Source organism: Lacerta agilis, chromosome 12 (assembly GCF_009819535.1).
Source record: "Lacerta agilis isolate rLacAgi1 chromosome 12, rLacAgi1.pri, whole genome shotgun sequence".
NCBI lineage: Eukaryota > Metazoa > Chordata > Lepidosauria > Squamata > Lacertidae > Lacerta > Lacerta agilis.
The window spans coordinates 53,397,701-53,416,823 of record NC_046323.1 but is presented as its reverse complement, the minus strand read 5'-3'; the positions used below and the strand labels follow the sequence as shown (position 1 = coordinate 53,416,823).

Sequence of the window (19,123 nt, the reverse complement as noted above, 5' to 3'; positions counted from 1 at the left end):
CCACCTCCAAGAAGCGATCCCACTGGCAAGTAAACTTTGTACTTGCCTCCTTCTCCTTGCTCCACAGCATCCCAGCACCGGGCAATTGCCTCCTTCCACTTGCCAGCTTGCCACCACAGGGCAGGAGGCCGCTACGCCTGAGTGCCACCGAGCTGCCCATGTCTCTCTGGGGAGGGCAACTGCCGAGGCTTGCCCCTTGGCCCACATTTATACTGCTCAGCTGCCAAAATTTTTTGTGGCATCACAGTCAACCCAGCAGCAGCTGGGACGGCATCACCATCACCCCCTCAGCCCTCACAATGAGGGGCGCAGCTCCCCCCAAGTTGTGCCAATATCTGTGAAGGCCACACTGGAAACCCAAGGGGGCAGGAGGGGGGCATTTTTCAGCCCACTGGTTGCATTTCCCTCCACACAACACTAGTCAGATACACAGAGGAATGAAAGCAGGCCTTATCTTTGCAGAGGAAGTTGCTCAAGGAATGACATGCTGATGGAAAGTTAGCATCTCAGGAAAAAAGTGCTTTTTTATCAATCTATCAGTCATTGTATTTGACTAAAAGCCATTACAAATCCAGTTACAAAAGCACCAAACCCAATAATCCAAACTATAGTTCCCATATTCTTTGTGGGAAGAAACCATGAGAGATTAAAGTGGCTTCGTGGCACTTTAAATAAATGGTGTGGCTGTGGCCCCGGCCTCCCTCGCCCCACTGCCTCTTATTACTGAGGAATCAAAAGGATTTCCCCATTCAAATCTCTCGGAACTGGAAAAATAAAGACTTTGTATCTCATGCCATTTTGGGTGGTTTCTAACGCTTGATTGTTGAGTTCATATGACCATTTCTGTTGGAAAACTGTTTAATAAGCATTATTTTTTAATTAAAACCTTTGAATGTGCTTGAAATGTGTCATAGGAATTCTAATGTCTCATATATATAAATCATATGTTCATAAATTTCCAAGTATCTCTTCCACCTAAGTGTTGTTGTTGTATGTTTTAGTTTCACTTCTGCCACATTGCAGTTCTGTACTCTTGTTCGGAGAACACAGACATGATTATGGAGTCTCTGTATATAGACTGTAAATAAAGTAGTTTAGAACTACAGATGAGTCTTTCTTCTTGCTGCGTGATGCTAGAAGACCTGTGTGCTCTTTTCATAAGGAAAGGGTCGCAGATTACTGGCACTCTGGACTGAAGGGACATGCCAGCAGAGAGGGCCACCGGGAGGATGCTCCAGTCTTGGGGAATACGCCGTCTCCCCAGAGCATTTTTCCAACATGTGTTTTACAGGATGGTTACAATATCACCAGGTCAATGATTTACTATTAAGTGACAGAAAAACTGGTTTTGACGATAAAAAATCTAGATTGCAAACTGATCTGTTGGAATGTAGAAGCAAACTGTTGACACAAATGTATAATTTTTTACTGGAATGGTATACAAAGGATGAGTTAACGAAAGAGGTTATGATAAAATGGCACGTCAAAGTGTAAGTAGATAAATAGGTACCACTCCGGCGGAAGGTAAACGGTGTTTCCGTGCGCTGCTCTGGTTCGCTAGAAGCGGCTTAGTCATGCTGGCCACATGACCCGGAAGCTGTACGCCGGCTCCCTCGGCCTATAGAGCGAGATGAGCGCCGCGACCACAGAGTCGTCTGCTACTGGACCCAGGGGTTCCTTTACCTTTAAGCTAAGCCTTTGCACTGTGAAAAGATCCCGGAGGGCCCCTTCTTTCCTTTGCAAACTTACAATGTATTGCTGGGGCCCTGGGTTGGGAAGCAAGCCATGCAAGACTTTTGAAGCTCAGCCCATCCCAGGAATCCTAAGTGACTCGGTTTTTTTTTCAAGCAGCAGCTGCAGCGAGATGCCTGAAGAGGAAATAGCCAGTTCCTGGTGGAGACTGATCCCAGGGAACGGAAGCGCTAAAGTTCTGCCATTTCACCAGCCTCTCTGCTGTTTATCGCAAACTGGCAACTGGTGGGTGAGTGGGGGGAGGGGAGTTAGTAAGGGGGCGACTCATATTTCCTCCCCCTTGTTTTCTGTGAGCAAAAAAGCTGCTTGACCTGCAACAGCTGCCTCGGGTGCGACAAATGGGGTTGGTTTCTTGTCCCCCACCACTTAAAAATCTCCATTGCGCACACATCTGAGGGAAAGCGAATTGTGCGCATGTGTCGGGCAAATATTTTCATTTATGCCCATCAGACTTTGGGAGGAGTGTGTGTGTGTGTGGGGGGGGTCCCTCAAATATTTTATTGGGGAGGCTGAAGGGACCTGGCCCCCTACGATCTGTCACCCATCACCTTGGCAACTTCAATCTTATACAGACCTGAGACCAAAGGCCTTTTTTTCAGCAGGAACTCCTGGGAACTGAGCACCTCCCAGGTGGGCGCCATTGCCATTATAAGAGAGCAAGGGACATGTTCATGGCGAGTTGCAGCACCTCTTTTTCTAGAAAAATAGCACTGCCAGGCTGAGACCTTTGATGTGCTAATGATCAACAGCACATCTCTGTTAATGGCTTTGCTCTGGCCAGGCAGGTTTACACAAGCCAGTCCAGGGATTCCTTATCTGGCAGTTCTGCATTTTTCATTCATATCCCAAATAATCAAAATTTTGGCATTTATTAATATATTGGGATTAAGGTGTGTGTGGGTCTTTCCCTCCAAGCTTATAACAATGTAACTGTTGCTTAGGTATGAGCATTTGTGTGCATGTGTATGAAGAAGTGTGCATGCACATGAAAGCTCATACCAAGAACAAACTTTGTTGGTCTCTAAGGTGCTACTGGAAGGAAAATTTTTTATTTTGTTTTGACGATGGCAGACCAACACGGCTACCTACCTGTAACTGTTGCTTAGGGTGAGGTGTACGCCTTAATTCAGCAAGAGTGCTGTATATACACACCTTACAAATCCCACTTTGTTTCAGTGTATCTGAAGAAGTGTGCATGCACGCGAAAGCTCACACCAAGAACAAACTTAGTTGGTCTCTAAGGTGCTAGAGACATCACCTTGCCGACAAAGGTCCGTATAGTTAAAGCCATGGTTTTCCCAGTAGTAATGTATGGAAATGAGAGCTGGACCATAAAGAAGGCTGGTCGCCGAAGAATTGATGCTTTTGAATTATGGTGCTGGAGGAGACTCTTGAGAGTCCCATGGACTGCAAGAAGATCAAACCTATCCATTCTTAAAGAAATCAGCCCTGAGTGCTCACTAGAAGGGCAGATCCTGAAGCTGAGGCTCCAGTACTTTGGCCACCTCATGAGAAGAGAAGACTCCCTAGAAAAGACCCTGATGTTGGGAAAGATGGAGGGCACAAGGAGAAGGGGACGACAGAGGATGAGATGGTTGGACAGTGTTCTTGAAGCTACTAACATGAGTTTGGCCAAACTGCGAGAGGCAGTGAAGGATAGGCGTGCCTGGCGTGCTTGAGAGCCAGTTTGGTGTAGTGGTTAGGAGCGGCAGACTCTTAATCTGGGAAACCGGGTTCGTGTCTGCACTCCTCCACATGCAGCTGCTGGGTGACCTTGGTCTAGTCACACTTCTCTGAAGTCTCTCAGCCCCACTCACCTCACAGAGTGTTTGTTGTGGGGGAGGAAGGGAAAGGAGATTGTGAGCCGCTTTGAGACTCCTTCGGGTAGTGAAAAGCGGGATATCAAATCCAAACTCTTCTTCTTCTTCTGGTCCATGGGGTCACGAAGAGTCGGACACGACTGAACGACTGAACAACAACAAGGTGCTACTGGAAGGAATTTTTGATTTTATTTTGTTTTGTAAAGAAAGTTCATGCAAGACAGGGCCAAAATACCCAACCTTGAATACCGCCCCTTCTTGACAAAATGGGACACAGGGATTAGAAAGTTGGTGGTGTCTCCGTTATCAGTGGCAATACATTTCTGGAAGGTGTTGTACTAGGAATCATGTTATTGGTATTGTTGCATGCAATGTATTGTTAATGTTAATGGTATTGTTAATGGTATTGTTGCATGCAATGTCTCATAGGTGCTACTGGAAATATTTTTTTTATTTTTAATTTTGTTTCGACTATGGCAGACCAACAAGGCTACCTACCTGTAACCGGTCGAAGAGATCAGCCCCGGCTAAGAAGCGGCAGGGGCGTCCTCCCGGGCACACTCAATCAAGCGATCAATTACGCAGCGCTGCTGCCGAGACGCACCAATCACAGTCCGCCCCGCCTGCCCAGGGCCCGCCCCATACCAGGGCCTTCCTGGCGTGGGGGCGGGATTTCCCTCCGCTGTCCCGCCTTAACGCTGGGGGCGGGAAGAGCAGCCTTAAAAACACGCGGTTCCTTTCGTTGCGTCATCCACCAGCGCTCGCCCCCCCCCTCTGCTATTGGCGGTTCGGGAGGGAGAGGTTCCCTATTCGTCCTCCCGCTTTTCCCGCCTCTTCAGAGGGGCGGGGCCCGGAGCCCGCGAAGCGAAGGACGTTGTCGCGGTTCCTCATTGGCTACCTTTGCTATCGAGTCCCCTCTTTCCATTGGCCGCTCGCTTCCAGGAAGACGAAGGCGTATGGGGTGGGAAGCAACGCGAGGCGGGGCAGGCGCCAGGCTGCTGCCCTGCTATTGGCCGCTCTCACTTTTGGCGGGAGGGCGCGAATCGCCTCCGCGCGCGCGAAGTGGGCGTTTCCCGGAGGAAGGGGCGGGGCCTTGCCGCTCTTTCTCCCGGTCGCTCTTGCGCGCGCGCTATTTCGGTTTGCTCCGCGTTCTAGGCCGAGGCGACGTCGACGGCGGGGCTCATTCCGCCTCACAGCGCTGAGGCGGCAAGGAGTAGGGGTGTTCGCTGCCGCCGGACTGACTGACTCCCTCCAGCCTCGCCTCATGGAGCCCGGCGGCCTTGCCCCGCCGAGGCTCTCTCACCGCCGCCGCCTCCTCCTGCAGGACCAGCCGCGCTTACCCGCTCCGCAGGGTCTCGGAGGCCTCCCCGAACCCGCCGGCCTCGCTCGCAACGCCGACCGCCGGAGGAGCCTGGGCTGCAGCGGGTAAGGCAGGCGGCCGCCGTCGACTTCGGCGTTTCCCGCCTCGCTGTGGTGACGGGAGGCCTTTGTCCTGCTCGGCCCCGCAGAACTCCAACTCCCATCATGCTTTGCCGTCGGCCACGCTCGCTGGGGCTGATGGGAGTTGGAGTTCGGCAACGATGCACACCTGGATTTTGAAGCGCCTTCGTTTATCCATCGAGTTACCTTGGTGGGACTAAGTATATAATCCTAGTAGGGCTGTTATATTAATTATAACTACTTTATGCCGCGCCTTTCCTCTGAAGCAGGGCAAGGTGGTATAGATGGTTCTCTTCGCCACCTCCCCCCCCTTTTATCTGGCCCAACGTGAGCTTCATAATTCAGTGGGGAATTGAACCCTGGCCCAACTCTTGAGCACTTATACCAGTTTGAGCCTCATCCTGCTGTTTTACAATTGGATAGAATAATAATTGGTTATTATTTTGCTTTTTTATTTATTTGATATGCTAATATTACACCATTTCTCCAGGGAGTTCAAGGTGGCTTCCGTGCTTCCTCTCCCAACTCCCTCCATTTTTTTTCTCAGCCTTTGAGGCAAATTAGGCTAGGCCGAGTGATATAGCCCAGGGTCACCCAATGAGCTGAGTGGGGATTTGAATGCTAGTATTTCCAGTTTTTGATAGCCACTTTGCCACCCTGGTTTTCTTAAGTAACTGATCTCAGCATGGAACCGCTTTTATGCTGTGTTTATGTAAAGTGGCATTATGTTCCATTTGGTTGCCATGAGAAGACTTCTTCACAATGATGTGTGTTGTAACAGTAGTGTATCCGATTATTTGCAGCTCAAGTGAAAATTGTGTACAAACGTTGGAAGAGAAGAATGTCAATCTGCAAAGGACGTCATCTTCTGAATCTACAGATTCAGGTTTGTCTGCCTTCAGCTATAATCCAAAACCCATTGGGCTTGACAATAAACTTCTCTGTAGTTTTAGTTGGGAAGTTCAACTAGCATCTGAGCTAGGAGCTTACTTGGTTGGTCCATATGTAACTTTCTTATTCCAAATGATTTGGAGGATTGGGAGTATGTTGTAAACCAGCACTCCCAGTTATTTCCTTGGTTTCTTGGTTTGATTCCACCATAATTTCCCTGAGCCAGGGCAATGATGGCCTACAGATCAGGACTGGAATCCCAGTTCTAGCAGTGATTGATTACCCAGTTGAGATGTAACATCATTGTTTTTATGATTGGGAGAAAGGGGAACACTAAGATCCAAGTCTTAGTATGACCAGCCAAACCATAAGATGACTTATATGTGAACAATAAACTTCATTATTTCAGCAGTCCATTTACGCAATGGGAACAGTACTGACCTAATATCTTTGTCTGCATGTTTTGTCACTTTCTACAAAAATCTGTGCAAGTTGTAAAATTATTTCTTTCACAGGTTGCTGTATGGATTCTCCTACCCAGCTCGGCATGAAAAACCTTGATGAAATGTATGTAGAAATACACTGTTTATTTTTTTTTCTTGGCGTTTTGTGTGAAACTGGTTCAGGGCATTCTATAAGAGTCTGCTTTGGAGCAGCTTGTGTTGAGCAAAAAATGCATTTAGAAGATGTGAGAGTATTGACTAAATGCTGAGTATTTCAGAACCCTGGTACTTCAAATTAGCAAGACTAGTGTAAAATGTCTTTGGTTGTAGCTCTGTAGGTAAGGACTTTAGTACTCACTCACCAAGGCACAGGAGAGGGATGTGTATGCACTCTCACACTCGGGAACATGTCACGCTTGCCAGAATGTTGGGTCACTGTTGGCACTGTTGATGTACCCAGTGTGATGATACTTTAGCTAAATGAGTCATTACTAGGTAGTCTTATCATTTTAGCTTGGATGTTGAAATTTAGCTTGTAAATCTATGTTATTGCATGTGCATCTTTTTGTTCTTGCAGTTTTAGAGTACCCATGCGAAGAATGCATTCCCTCCCGGTAAGTGAAGCTTAGGAAGGAAACCTTCCTTTGTCCCTTTCTCAGTCCCAATTTCACACTGTATGCAGAATTGTCAGATTATGTAAACTTAATGAATAAAGCTTGAAAAGTCCATGTTGTCTGTCAGGCTCCTGGAAATCTCAATGTTGATATTAAGGGATTTGAATATCTTACACAGAGCTGGATTCTTAGTGTATTTTTAGTTTAATTTTGCTCACACCTAATTTAATGACTGATTATTATTAATAATAGCAATTATTATTATTTGTACCCCGCCTATCTGACTGGGTTGCCCCAGCCAATCTGGGCAGCTTCCAGCATATATAAAAACATAATAAAACATTGAACCTTAAAACGCTTCCCTATACAGGGCTGCCTTCAGATGTTTCCTAAATGTTATATAATTACTCATCTCCTTAACATTTGATGAGAAGGCATTCCGCAGGGCGGGCACCACTGCCGAGAAACCCCTCTTCTGCATGGTTCCCTGTAGCATAACTTCTTGCAGTGTGGGAACTGCTTCTTCTTGCAATGTGGGAAGACCCTCGGAGCTGGACCTCAGTGTCCTGGCTGAACAATAAGGGTGGAAACAAAATAAAATAAATTCCTTCCAGTAGCACCTTAGAGACCAACTAAGTTTATTCTTGGTATGAGCTTTCGTGTGCATGCACACTTCTTCAGATACGCTCCTTCAGGTATACTGGGCCAAGGCCATTTGGGGCTTTAAAAGTCAGCACCAACACTTTGAATTGTGCTCGGAAACACACTGGGAGCCAATGTAAAATATGTATGTACTCTCTCCTCTCCTTAGGCATGATCACCTGATAAAATTACAGCCTTGAAACTTTCAAGCTTCCTTAATATTGCATTGGCACCCATTAATTTAAAATGATGAATTTTATGAAACAACAAATGCATAGAAATAGTGATTTTTCCCCCATGGAAAAACAAAGCCCTGGAAAATGTTCAGTTTTAGAAAGCCTCCTTCCCTATATCACTGGCTCTTGTTCCGGGTCCTAGCCAGCTCTGCCCACCTCCCAATTCCAATCCTCCCCTGTTTTCTTTTTCAGCTAGCATGCTGTGGTCCATGGCTACTAAGAGCACTCGGTTGTCATTGGCCCAGATTTTATGTTTTTTAATTGAATTGGGTCCTGTTGTTCTGTTGGTTGCTCCTCATGACAAAAGAGGAGAGCTGGAACCTGACTCTGCATTTGCTTCTCTCACCTTTGCAGCAGAGCCTTTTGGGATGCAGTCCTGCTCTGAAGAGGAGCCACTTAGATTTCCTCAGTTGTGATGTCTTCCAGGAATGTGGCCCTGAGGAGAACAAAGAGAATGTAAGTTTATTTTATCAAGTTCCTAATCTGGGGAAGATGGCCATGGCTATGCCCCAAGGGCTGGAACTGACTTCCATATGTAAGAGGGAAGTGTAGCAGGGTTAGAGTTGTAAATGAGTGTTGCTGCAGGCACTATGTTCCAGCTTAAGTGCTTTTTGCTGTTGTACAATCCTAGATGTGAAATTCTTGATGGAATGTTATTAGTAGACTACGTTGAGTATTCATTTGGATATTTACAGGAACATTTTCCATGTGATAAGAGTAACTTCAGCCAGTGTGTCGAAAATCATACTGAATTGCTTCAGCCATTTTGCCCCTTCTGTTTCCTTCCTAAGGTTGTTGAAGTGTCCCAGTTAGTTTTTGTGTTTGAATCTGATGCTGTTTGTCCCAGGGTGGTGGTAATTTTTCTTTCCCTGAATGGGCGATACCTTTTAGCCAAGGCAGCTTTTCATTGTACTGATGTATTCATGGAGACTTTAGAGCCATGATGAATAGCTGCATGTGGTGCTTCATTTAAATGTGAATAGGCATACATTTTAAGCTTTGCTTAGGTGTTCCATCCGAGGTGCATATTCAGTCTCTATTATGGGCTAAACTTAATTTCATTATAGGAAGATGAGTAGGTAGGGGCGTAAAAGGTTACAGAAAGACTGGGTGTGGTAGAACAAAAGAGCTGATCAAGATTAGATTTCTCTTGAACTCTGCAGGACTCTAGGCAAACTAAGGCCCGGGGGGGGGGGGTCAGGTCCAGCCCAATTGCCTTCTCAATCCGGCCTGCTGATGGTCTGGGAATCAGCATGTTTTTACATGAGTTGAATGTGTCCTTTTATTTAAAATGCATCTCTGGGTTATTTGTGGGGCATAGGAATTCATTCATTCCCCCCCCCAATATAGTGCAGCCCCCCACAAGGTCTGAGGAACAGTGGACCGGCCCCCTGTTGAAAAAGTTTGCTGGCCCCTGCTCTAGACCAAAGCCTCTAGAACTGCACGTTTATTTCCTGACCTTTTGCGCTCTAAAGAATTGGTAAAATGGTTGTCTTGTTCCCTTTCCCTAAGGAGCCATTTGAATTCAAAAAGCCAACAAACCCTGCTTCTCGTACCTGTCTGCGTACCTCTTCCCTTGAAGATGAAGGGTTGAGGCAGGAGCCCGCCACAACACTTTTGGTATGTACTACTAGTGTAGTCTCTGTGTTCAGGCTTGAGATAGAGCTTCCTGTCCCAGAATGTTGTGGTGTTAACTACTATGCCCAAACCTGAGACCAACTCAGTCAGAAATGGCAGGAGAGCCTCAAAAGGCAGAAATACTGTTAGAAATCAAGATTTGGAAAAAAACATACTTCCACATCAGGTGCCAGATTGTATGCTCAGCTCTGTGTACACCTGCAGTTTCTAACAAACTGCATGGAATGAGACAATGTGCTGAAGAGTACAATTTGGAGGTACACAAACCAAGTGATTCTTCATTATTTTGCATGCCATGAGGACATTGGACAGCCGTCGCGGAGCCCTCATGTAATCATTTAGCAAGATCTGATTGTAGGAGGCCACATCTTTCTACATCTTGATTTTGCAACCAGATTAAGCTGATTTTTAGGCAGTTGGGCCTATGCATTTAGTGTATTTGGGTTTACAGAGTTGTGATTCTAGATGAGAGCTACCCGAGCAGGCCAGGAGAATGCCCTGTCTGTGAACTGCTCTTTATTCCTCTCCTGATCTTCCCTTCAAAGTGAAGCCATAATCCTATGAGGGAAGACTGAATGAATGTCAATCAATAAAATATCATTTGTTTTAGTTTCATAGTGGAAAAGTTGACAACTATCAAGAAAGCTTCAGTCCAGCATTTCTGAGGCCGCTGTCTCGAGGGGCCTCGGAAACTGAGGAAGATGACGATGATGATGGATTCTTAGAGATAATGGATGGTCCAGATGTCTGTGTAAGTGATGATGAAAACACCTCTGTGTTAAATACTTTAAAAACTAAAAGTTCCCCAGCCAGGTGGTTTGTGTTGAGTACAGCCATTTTCAGCCTGTCTAAAGATGGCCAGTAATGTAGATACTGCACTTGATAGTTGATATAAGTAGGCTTTTTCCAAATTCCTTGGTTTGCCTATTTTGGGTGAAAATATGGAGATAAGAGGACCTGAGTAGTAACTCCCCCCTTTTTTTTAGTTATTCATTGGTTTGTTGGGTTTCCAGCAGATGAGTTCAAAGCAGCTTTCAACAGTAACACAGAATTAAACAAGAGCTAAAAGGCTCTTGCTTTGCTGCATAAATGCAAAAAGTGCATTCACCAGGGGAAAGAAATTCCAAAGAAGTGCCACGGGAAAAGTGTATCCTAAGTCGGACCCTTTTCACCTTAGGAGCAGGTGGAACACAGAAAAGGGCTTTTGAAGCACATCTGGGAAAGCAAACTCAAAATGGGTGGGAGCAATACTGCAAATAGTTTAGGCCAGCGACTTTTGGCCCACCATGCGTTGCTAAGCTTCCACTTACTTCATCCCTGACCAATGGCCATGCTGACTGCGGATGAAGAGGAGTCCCAACAACATCAGGGGAATTTATCACCCTTACCCTGTCTTGATGCTTTTGAATTATGGTGCTGGAGGAGACTCTTGAGAATCCCATGGACTGCAAAAAGATCAAACCTATCCATCCTTAAAGAAATCAGCCCTGAGTGCTCACTGGAAGGACAGATTCTGAAGTTGAGGCTCCAGTACTTTGGCCACTTCATGAAGACTCCCTAGAAAAGACCCTGATGTTGGGAAAGATGGAGGGCACAAGGAGAAGGGGACGACAGAGGACGAGATGGCTGGACAGTGTTCTCGAAGCTACTAACATGAGTTTGGCCAAACTGTGGGAGGCAGTGGGAGACAGGAGGGCCTGGCATGCTCTGGTCCATGGGGTCACGAAGAGTTGGAAACGACTGAACAACAACAAACCCTGTCTTAGAATTTAAAGATGAATACCAGCACTTCTGACTACTTTAGAAAACAACACTGAAGCCCCATGCATATTTTGCAAGTTGGGTGTGATGTATTCATTGAGATTTGACCCACACAGCAAACTCAACACTATTTTGGTCCAGTGGACATTTCTGAGTAGTCTGCAAATGTACTCGCGTATGATTTACTACAATATTTTAATTTAATCTTGATAAGTGGCAAAGTCCCTCCTGTCCAAGAAGAGTCACCATTTCATTTGCAACTAATGGTGTTTTCTCTGCGGAATATCTGACCTTGTAATTTTATTTTAGAGTGATGGTGAGATGCCCTCTGATGTGGCCAGCCTTTGGACAGCTCCTCTAGTCATGAAGAAAGGGGAGGATGCCCATGTAAGTTGATTATTTTAGTCTTCATGGAGCCTGAAAAGTGCATATAAAACCCTTTGTTGCTTTCAGTGGAGCTTATTTTCTGATATTCAAGAGGTGTTTGCTTTTTGTGCTGTTTCTCTTGAATACGTTCAGGCATATGACATCTACTTCACAGTTGTCTATCTGTCTTTGGAGCTTGTGTTTCCTTGCTGAAGTGTGTGGTTGTGTGTTTTGGCCAAGATACAAGATGGAAGTAGAGCTCTCTTCCACTTCCACAGCCATGCCAGTCCTTTTGGATTCCACTTGGTGCCTCACCTCGCCAGGGAGCTTAACAGTGGTGGGAAATGTTGCATTGCTCCTGCAATGGAGGCAGCTGTTCCCTCAGCATTTTCAGAGTGGGTGGATGAGGTATTAAGTAATTACTTGTGGTCGGTTGCTTTTTGTTGATGCCTTTGGCTGCCTGGCAGTCCTAATGCTGCTTTGGTTTTTGTGCAGAATAAACAGTGCAGGTTGCTGGGCATGGAAGGCGAGCCATACAGCATGGCCAAAGCTGCCCTGAAGAGAACAGGGCTATCCCCAGAAGAGAACTCTCCATATTTCATCAAGAGGAAAAGAAACGTCTGCAAGGCATCTCCTGAAGAACTAACGGTTGGTGGCTGAGCACTACACACTGACTGCAGCCTGCTGAATATGTTTGTGTTCATATTGAACTCTTAACTTCCAGCAAAGCCTATTTGCCTTTGGTACTGGTTGTGAGAGGCCTTCCCTCTGGCTTGGTGTGCTGTTCTCTGAAGGGGGTGGGAACCCCTGATCAGCAGGCACTCTTCTAAATCTTGAGGGGGAAAGGGGCTTAATGTGCAGATGGGAACAAATGCAAAGATCCTTAGGGATTTGGTTGCCGAACCAAGCAGGATGCAGGGGTGACTTGGAGGTCTGAGGGAAGTCCCTTAATGTGTTTTTAAAAATTCCGGCTTATTTCCTTTCCAGCCTTTTCCTGCTGACTTTCTATCTCTCCGTTGAGTTCATTGTATTCCTTTGTGATTCTCTTAGATAAGGCAATGCTAATGTTTTGCTTGAGGTTTACCTTCCTCTAGTTTAAAGTCCTTCCCACCCGTTCTGCTTGTTCCTTCTAGCATACCTTGGGAATACTGTAATAGAAAACTGCCACTGCATCTCCCTGTACTTACCACACTTTCCTCTTTCCCCCTTAATCCAGGGGTTTCAAAGTTCCCTTCGCACCAAACCCACCCCTTCAGAGGAACAGGTCTCCCAAGAGCCTCCTTCTGTACTTCATTCCTCCTTTTCTCAAAGCAGGCTTTCAACACTCTCCTCCACCCTTTCTTCCTAATTGCCTTTACACTCTTCATCCTTGAAGTTCTGCAAACCTCTAGCTGATCAGCATAAGCAAAAGCAGTTGTGGAAAGGATGCTTCCGTTGGCGGAAGCTTTACATGAACTTGGTCTTCATCATCTCACATCTGCTTTCCCCTTGATTCTTTAGAGCCTGGTGCTGATTGACCCAAACTCATTGTTGTCCTCAACGGAAATAGAGAGCATTTTGGACAATGACGCAAGGGATCTTATTGGAGATTTTTCAAAGGTAATGCTGATGACCTCTCTTTTGCCATTCTGTGGCTTGAGTGGGATAAGTGCAGTGCGCTCATGTGTTCTGCTGTTTTCCTCACTGAACCAAGCCTCCGTTTTGTCACCTTAGGGTTACCTTTTCCATACTGTAGACGGGAAGCATCAAGATCTGAAGTATATTGACCCAGAAATGGTAAGCGGCAAAAAGAAACGCTTGCTTCACATGGATTGCAAACTTAGTTTGTCTGCAGGCCACCTGCAGAATCCAAAGAAGGCAGAGGGGTGGGGTATTCAGCTAGACTGTTCTGCCAGTTAAAGCAAAACAAGTATGTTTTTAAAGTAGTGAGGCAACGTCCTCAAGGTCTAACGCTTGACCTTTTCCTCTCCTCCAGATTGTTGACGTGTTGAATGGCAAGTTTTCAAACTTCATTAAGGAGTGTGTGATAATTGACTGCCGATATCCCTATGAATATGAAGGAGGCCACATCAAGGTATGGGGGGGTTTCAGAGGCACCTGCTGAAGACTGGCATCCTGAGTAATTAGGGTATAAGCAGGAACCATTTTACAAGTGCTAGAGTGAATCCCAAAGCTAGGCATGTCCCAAATACCAGGCATTGTCACTTCTGACTAAGTTTCAACTTGTGCTGGACCCTTTCACAGTATCCCAGGTTTTTAAGCCTCCTTTGCAGGGAAAGGTCCCCTTGGCTGATTTTCCTAAAACAGGGGAGGAAGGTGTCTTTCTGGCAGGGCAGGGGATAGAGATCAAGTCAGGGGACAGAAGATATGCAGTCTTACCTCGGAAGTTGAACAGAATCTGTTCTGGAAGTTTGTTTGACTTCCGAAATGCCTTCTGAGATTTTTAACTTGGGCTAGGGAGGGGAAGATGGGCCACTTTTTCAAAGAGGGCCAGATTTGATGAAGTGAAGGGCGGTAAGGGCTGACCAAAGTTATTGACCGTTTTTTTAGGATTGGAGTTGTTGACCTTTTTAAAAGGATTTTACCCCAGGAAATAAACTGCCACAGGGGCCGGATTAAACCGACTGGCAGGCCAGATTGGGCCCCTGAAATGGACTTTGGGCATGCCTGCCCTTTTCATCTTCTAAAATTAAGTTATCATGACAGATCTGAAGTGAATATGGATATGCAGTGTTTGGGGGGCAACATGTCCTGTTGGGTGCTGTGCCATAACACGCACACACCCGCAGTCGAACTGCCTTCTCTCACCAGTGTCTCTTCCTTCTCAGAGTGCTGTAAACCTTCACATGGAAGAGGACGTGGAGGACTTTTTGCTGAAGAAGCCCATCGTGTCATCAGACGGCAAACGAGTCATCATCATTTTCCACTGCGAGTTCTCTTCAGAGCGGGCCCCGCGAATGTGAGTACATGAATGCTCACCTTTGCATAGGTTGGGAACGTTGAGGACTTGTGGTGTTACGTGCAGGTGTGATTGGATGGGCAATAACTGATACTTAATAGTGGAATAGGGTAGGTGAGAATTGATAGCCCAAATGGGACTAGGCGGGTACAGGAATGGAAGGGTTTTAAGAAGCAGGCGCTGGTGTATTCCTATGTGCTCCAAGCGTTTCTTTAATAATTGTCTTTCTTACAGCAATCTGATGTTTTACATCCATGTATATCACTTATGGAGGGTTTTGAGGCTCTTTCCCATCTGTTACAGGTGCCGATTTGTGAGGGAGAGAGACCGACTTGGCAACAGCTACCCCACTTTGCATTATCCTGAACTGTATGTTCTAAAGGGGGGATACAAGGATTTCTTCTTAAAATGCAAGGTAGGTGTCCTTTTACCCAGCTTCCGTTTCTCTTTCTTGTGCCATGACCTTCCTTCCTGAAGCTCAAGAGGGTGTAGATGGTTTCTCTCTCTGTCCACAAAACATTGTTGTGTGTGAGAGGGAGTGACTGTTCCCAAACCCCAGACACTTCACTTAATGGCTAGGTGGGAATTTAACAACCTAGCTCTTCTAGCTGTTGCTGTGTGCAGGTGTTCTTTGTGTAGGGTGAAAGGTAGTTCTGTGCTAGGAAAACCAGTATGTATAAAATAGTTAGATTGAGTGCTTTTTTATTTCCCCCCCTCCTGTGTCAACCTAGGAAAAATGGCTTTTTTAGGTGACAGAAATGGATGCTAAGTAGGACTTCAGTACCCAAAGATCAGTGCAGAATACATTTATACAGGGGCTGTCAATGAATACAGGGCCACAGAGATTTTATGGGTCTTTCACAATCCCCTTTCCCCCTTTTTCCTTTCAGAGCTACTGTGAGCCCCAAGCCTATCGCCCGATGCACCACGAAGACTTCAAGGAAGACCTGCGCAAATGCCGCACGAAGAGCAGGACCTGGGCTGGTGAGAAGAGCAAAAGGGAACACTACAGTCGCCTGAAGAAGCTCTGAGAGCCGCAAGAAGGGCAGCCAGATTTTGCCTGCCTGCCCTGTGAGTGAAAGCGGGGACACATTAACTTCTCCATGTGCCATGCAGGAGTTGTTCACTCCTAGCATGGGCTTTGCTTCACTGTCTACTGAATCACTTCATGCAAGACCAAGCGGAGTCCTTGGACCGTCATATTGCAGCCATGAACCCTTCAAGCATTTCCTTTCTGTCCGTGAATCTAGGGTTCCCCCGTATGCTTCTGAAGACAATCCATTTAAACATTGTGTATACAGGAATCAGGGTAGCATATAACTGGCAAGCAGAGTGTTGATCATGAGATTTTAATGTCGATTTTAAAAATTGTGCCTTTTTATGTTAGTACAGCCAGATGAAGCTAATATACCTGTGACTGGGTTTCCCGGGTTGTGTCATGGCCCTAATTTTGTACGAGGGGCAATGAGCAGGGAGGTTTCTTTTGAGACCTGACCCCACCCTCTGAGCCACAGCTCTGATCTTGCCAGCATTCTCTTACCACACAGGAGTACATGTGGCGGAGGGGTGTTGGAAGTATTTTCGTGGAACTTGCATAGGCTTCCTGTAATGAAGTATTTATCTGCTGCCAAAGAGGAAGCTGTTTTATCATGTTCTAACTTATTCTTCAACCTTGTCGTCACCTTAAAGTTAGTTGCTTTTTAATGCGTAGATGTGACATTTTACATGTGCTGTAGTGTTTCAGGCGACGCCTGGAGTGACCCTGGTGCCAAAACAGCTTGTCAGTGTTCAAATGCAAACTACCACCCCTGCATATGTACAATCACACACCCTGTGTGTTCGGCTGTGATTGTGGCATACTCCTAGGGCAGCCTCAACCTCATGCCCTCCAGATATTTTGGGACAGGTGACTGTTACAGTTCAAAACATCTGGTGGGCACCAGGTGGGCGAAAGCTGACTTAGAAGGTAAATCTGGCCTGGATAGATCATGCTGTGTGTTTCTCCTTCCCCCATTTATCCCCAACAGAGGTTTGCTAACCCTTTTAAAGAATTTGGCTCCCATGATGGACCGAGTCTTCATCCACCCAGTGAGGAATCAATGGCTTTCCTCTTTTAGTGCGTAAGTTACACGGCTGTTTGAGGAGTGTTGGCCAAAACAAATTCCAAGCTGCCTTAATTTTCTCCAGCTATCAGTGTAAACCCTGGGGGCAGAAGGAGCTGCAGTAGCTCAGAGACTATGATGTACCTGGCCAGAAAGTATTACAAGCCAGCTTACTTCTAAACATTTGGGGTAGAACAGGTGTTTTTTTAGGGGCAATTACTATTGCAAGCTATACTTTTCCGTAATTGTGTTTTGGTCTTTGAAACAAGCCTTCAAATGTAAGAAATCAGTCAGTGGCTAAACTCAACCACGAGGCTGGGACGTTTTCTGCTTCATATTTGTGCAGATGTTTGGTTTTTGGCGGTGTTGTTCCATATGCTCAAACCCTCTGAGCTGTGATGCAATTCCGTGTCTGCATCACATCTGAAATACCACCCCCTAGTTAGTTTACTCTTGTTAATTGGCCTCTGTGCAGGTGATTAGCAGGTACCTCCAAACCAGGGTGGGATTAGGAGGCTGACTTCAATGCAAGCCAGTCCTTCCATTCTGTGGTGAGGAAGGCTGCAGTCTTCAATCCGAGGTGGTGCTTGAATGGGGTGAATTGCCGCAGTGGACATCCAGGCTTTTGCCCTTTCTGTGACAGGGACCAGCAGTCTGCCAGACCATTCTACTGTTTCCTTGCTGGCTGCTTCCTGTGAACATTCCCAAAAGTGTTTATTCCACCTCCCCAAAGCAGACTTCCTGGTATTTGGATATGTATTGTTTGTTCAAGTTGCTGTTTGTCTTTTTAATTTGACATTTGCACATAATTCATTTAAGGGTAGGAAAAACAGTGTGCTTTTTAATGTATTGTGAATTTTTTTTTTTGGAAGGGTGACGGGGACATTTTAAATGACACTGGTCCTAATAAGGGCCTTGGCTGAAACCACCTGCTTCTGTGGCCTCGGGAAATAAAATGCCCAATACCCAAGCTCTGTTTCTTTTGCCTTTTGAGCAGCTGGTCCTAGATATGGTCTAACGAGAGAGGCCTGTTGAAAACAGCTGATGTGACTACAAAATCTGCATGATGTTTTGTTGGGATTAAATCACAACTTTATTTACATCTTCCTGAGGAGCGGTGGCTTGTTCCTTCATGAAGTGAAAGGTTTGCATTCCCCTGGGCTCGGTTGAACAGTTTTAAGTATTTTTATTTGCATGTGGATTTAGGAGGGGCTGGTGGGTGGTAGAATGCCCTGCTTTGGCTTTGCTGGAGCACGTTGTGCAAACTTCAGCTTGTCAGTACATTGAACCTTCCACTTTTAACTTTGTTTTCCGATCCCACGCGTGTTTAGTTTTGCTGGTGGAGATGACTTAAAAGTGGGGGGGGGGGAGATGCCAGGGGCAACAAGTCCAGGGCTGAACTCCTGCTGATATTTTGTTCAGTAAGCTTTCACTGGTCCTTATTGCCTCTTAGTGCAGGATCTTTTAGAGGGAGTCCCTCCCAGGTGGGGACTTCTAGGCTTCTGCTGCGATTGGGATCAGGCCACTGTGCTCTCAAGTGGCTTCTTGAAAGTTTGTGGGTAGTGCTAAATACCACAGTTCCATCTGCTCATATGAAATCTGAGCAGAGGGTGATTTGACTCTACATTTGCCAGTTCTGACATTTGCCAGTTGTTTAAAGATAATCTAACAGAAGAATTTTCATCTGTTCAGGAGAAGCTGTGGTATTTTGAAAGAGATGGCATACTGCAATTACTTAATTGGTTAATCTGTTTAAAAGCAAAAGACTGCTAACAGTTCCCCCTAAGGAGCTGGTTGATGCTTCCATTTTCAGTGATGCTATGGGTCTATGCTGTGTGCATCCAAGTCCCCACTTGGTGGTGCTGCTGTTCCAAGCTCTGAAAATCTTGTGTGCTTCAGCTCTATGGGCTAGAAAAGGAGTTGTACATTTGTTCATTATTCCTTCTCACAGAGGCCTTGTGGCTGTTCACCATGGTTCCTGTATTTACAGAAGGTGATTTGTTCAGGGCAATCCGTGATGTGTGATGTTGACAAAGGATTTAAACTTCTACTTTTTTTAACTTAATAAATTATATAAGGATGTCTAAAATGAGAACCTCGACTGTTGCACAGTGTCAGAAGAAAGGAGGAGTATAACATGCAGGCCTCTTCTTTAGCTCTTTGATTTCATTAATCAGATGCAGAATGAGATGAAGATCAAGCAGTTCTCTGTGTGTTGGAAGTGCAATTTCAGTGATGCAGGAAAGTTATTGGAAAACTGAATTGACAGCACTAAGGTTGCTCCATCAGGCATGGTGTGGCTCTTCCATTTTACACAAGACTACTCAGTAGTTCATGGTCTGTCTTGTGTGTCTGTGTGGCTCCAATTTCAGCCCAGCAGCTAAGCTGATGTACTCAAGTCTTCTCCTTCCCATTTAAAATTGTATGGTAGCTTTCATCTATTATTAATGATTATGCTT

At 45.8% G+C, this 19,123-nt stretch overlaps 1 protein-coding gene across 1 annotated transcript; it reads left to right on the top strand.

The window, feature by feature from the left end:
- The first annotated feature begins 4,701 nt into the window (after nucleotides 1-4,701).
- On the top strand, nucleotides 4,702-17,630 carry CDC25A (cell division cycle 25A). Its single transcript, XM_033166335.1, has 15 exons — nucleotides 4,702-4,997; nucleotides 5,816-5,898; nucleotides 6,419-6,470; nucleotides 6,924-6,960; nucleotides 8,193-8,294; nucleotides 9,351-9,458; nucleotides 10,087-10,227; nucleotides 11,547-11,624; nucleotides 12,099-12,251; nucleotides 13,104-13,202; nucleotides 13,317-13,379; nucleotides 13,579-13,677; nucleotides 14,432-14,562; nucleotides 14,866-14,977; nucleotides 15,453-17,630. The coding sequence occupies exons 1-15, from the start codon at nucleotides 4,837-4,839 to the stop codon at nucleotides 15,591-15,593; spliced, it is 1,560 nt and encodes a 519-aa protein (XP_033022226.1). The 5' UTR covers nucleotides 4,702-4,836; the 3' UTR covers nucleotides 15,594-17,630.
- Nucleotides 17,631-19,123: the final 1,493 nt, after the last annotated feature.

Excerpts from the sequence above, each read along its gene's own strand:
- CDC25A (XM_033166335.1), top strand. The coding sequence starts at position 4,837 with ATGGAGCCCGGCGGCCTTGCCCCGCCGAGGCTCTCTCACCGCCGCCGC. Across the intron at positions 11,625-12,098 it reads AGAAAGGGGAGGATGCCCAT|AATAAACAGTGCAGGTTGCT; the intron begins GTAAGTTGATTA and ends GTTTTTGTGCAG. Across the intron at positions 13,678-14,431 it reads ATGAAGGAGGCCACATCAAG|AGTGCTGTAAACCTTCACAT; the intron begins GTATGGGGGGGT and ends CTTCCTTCTCAG.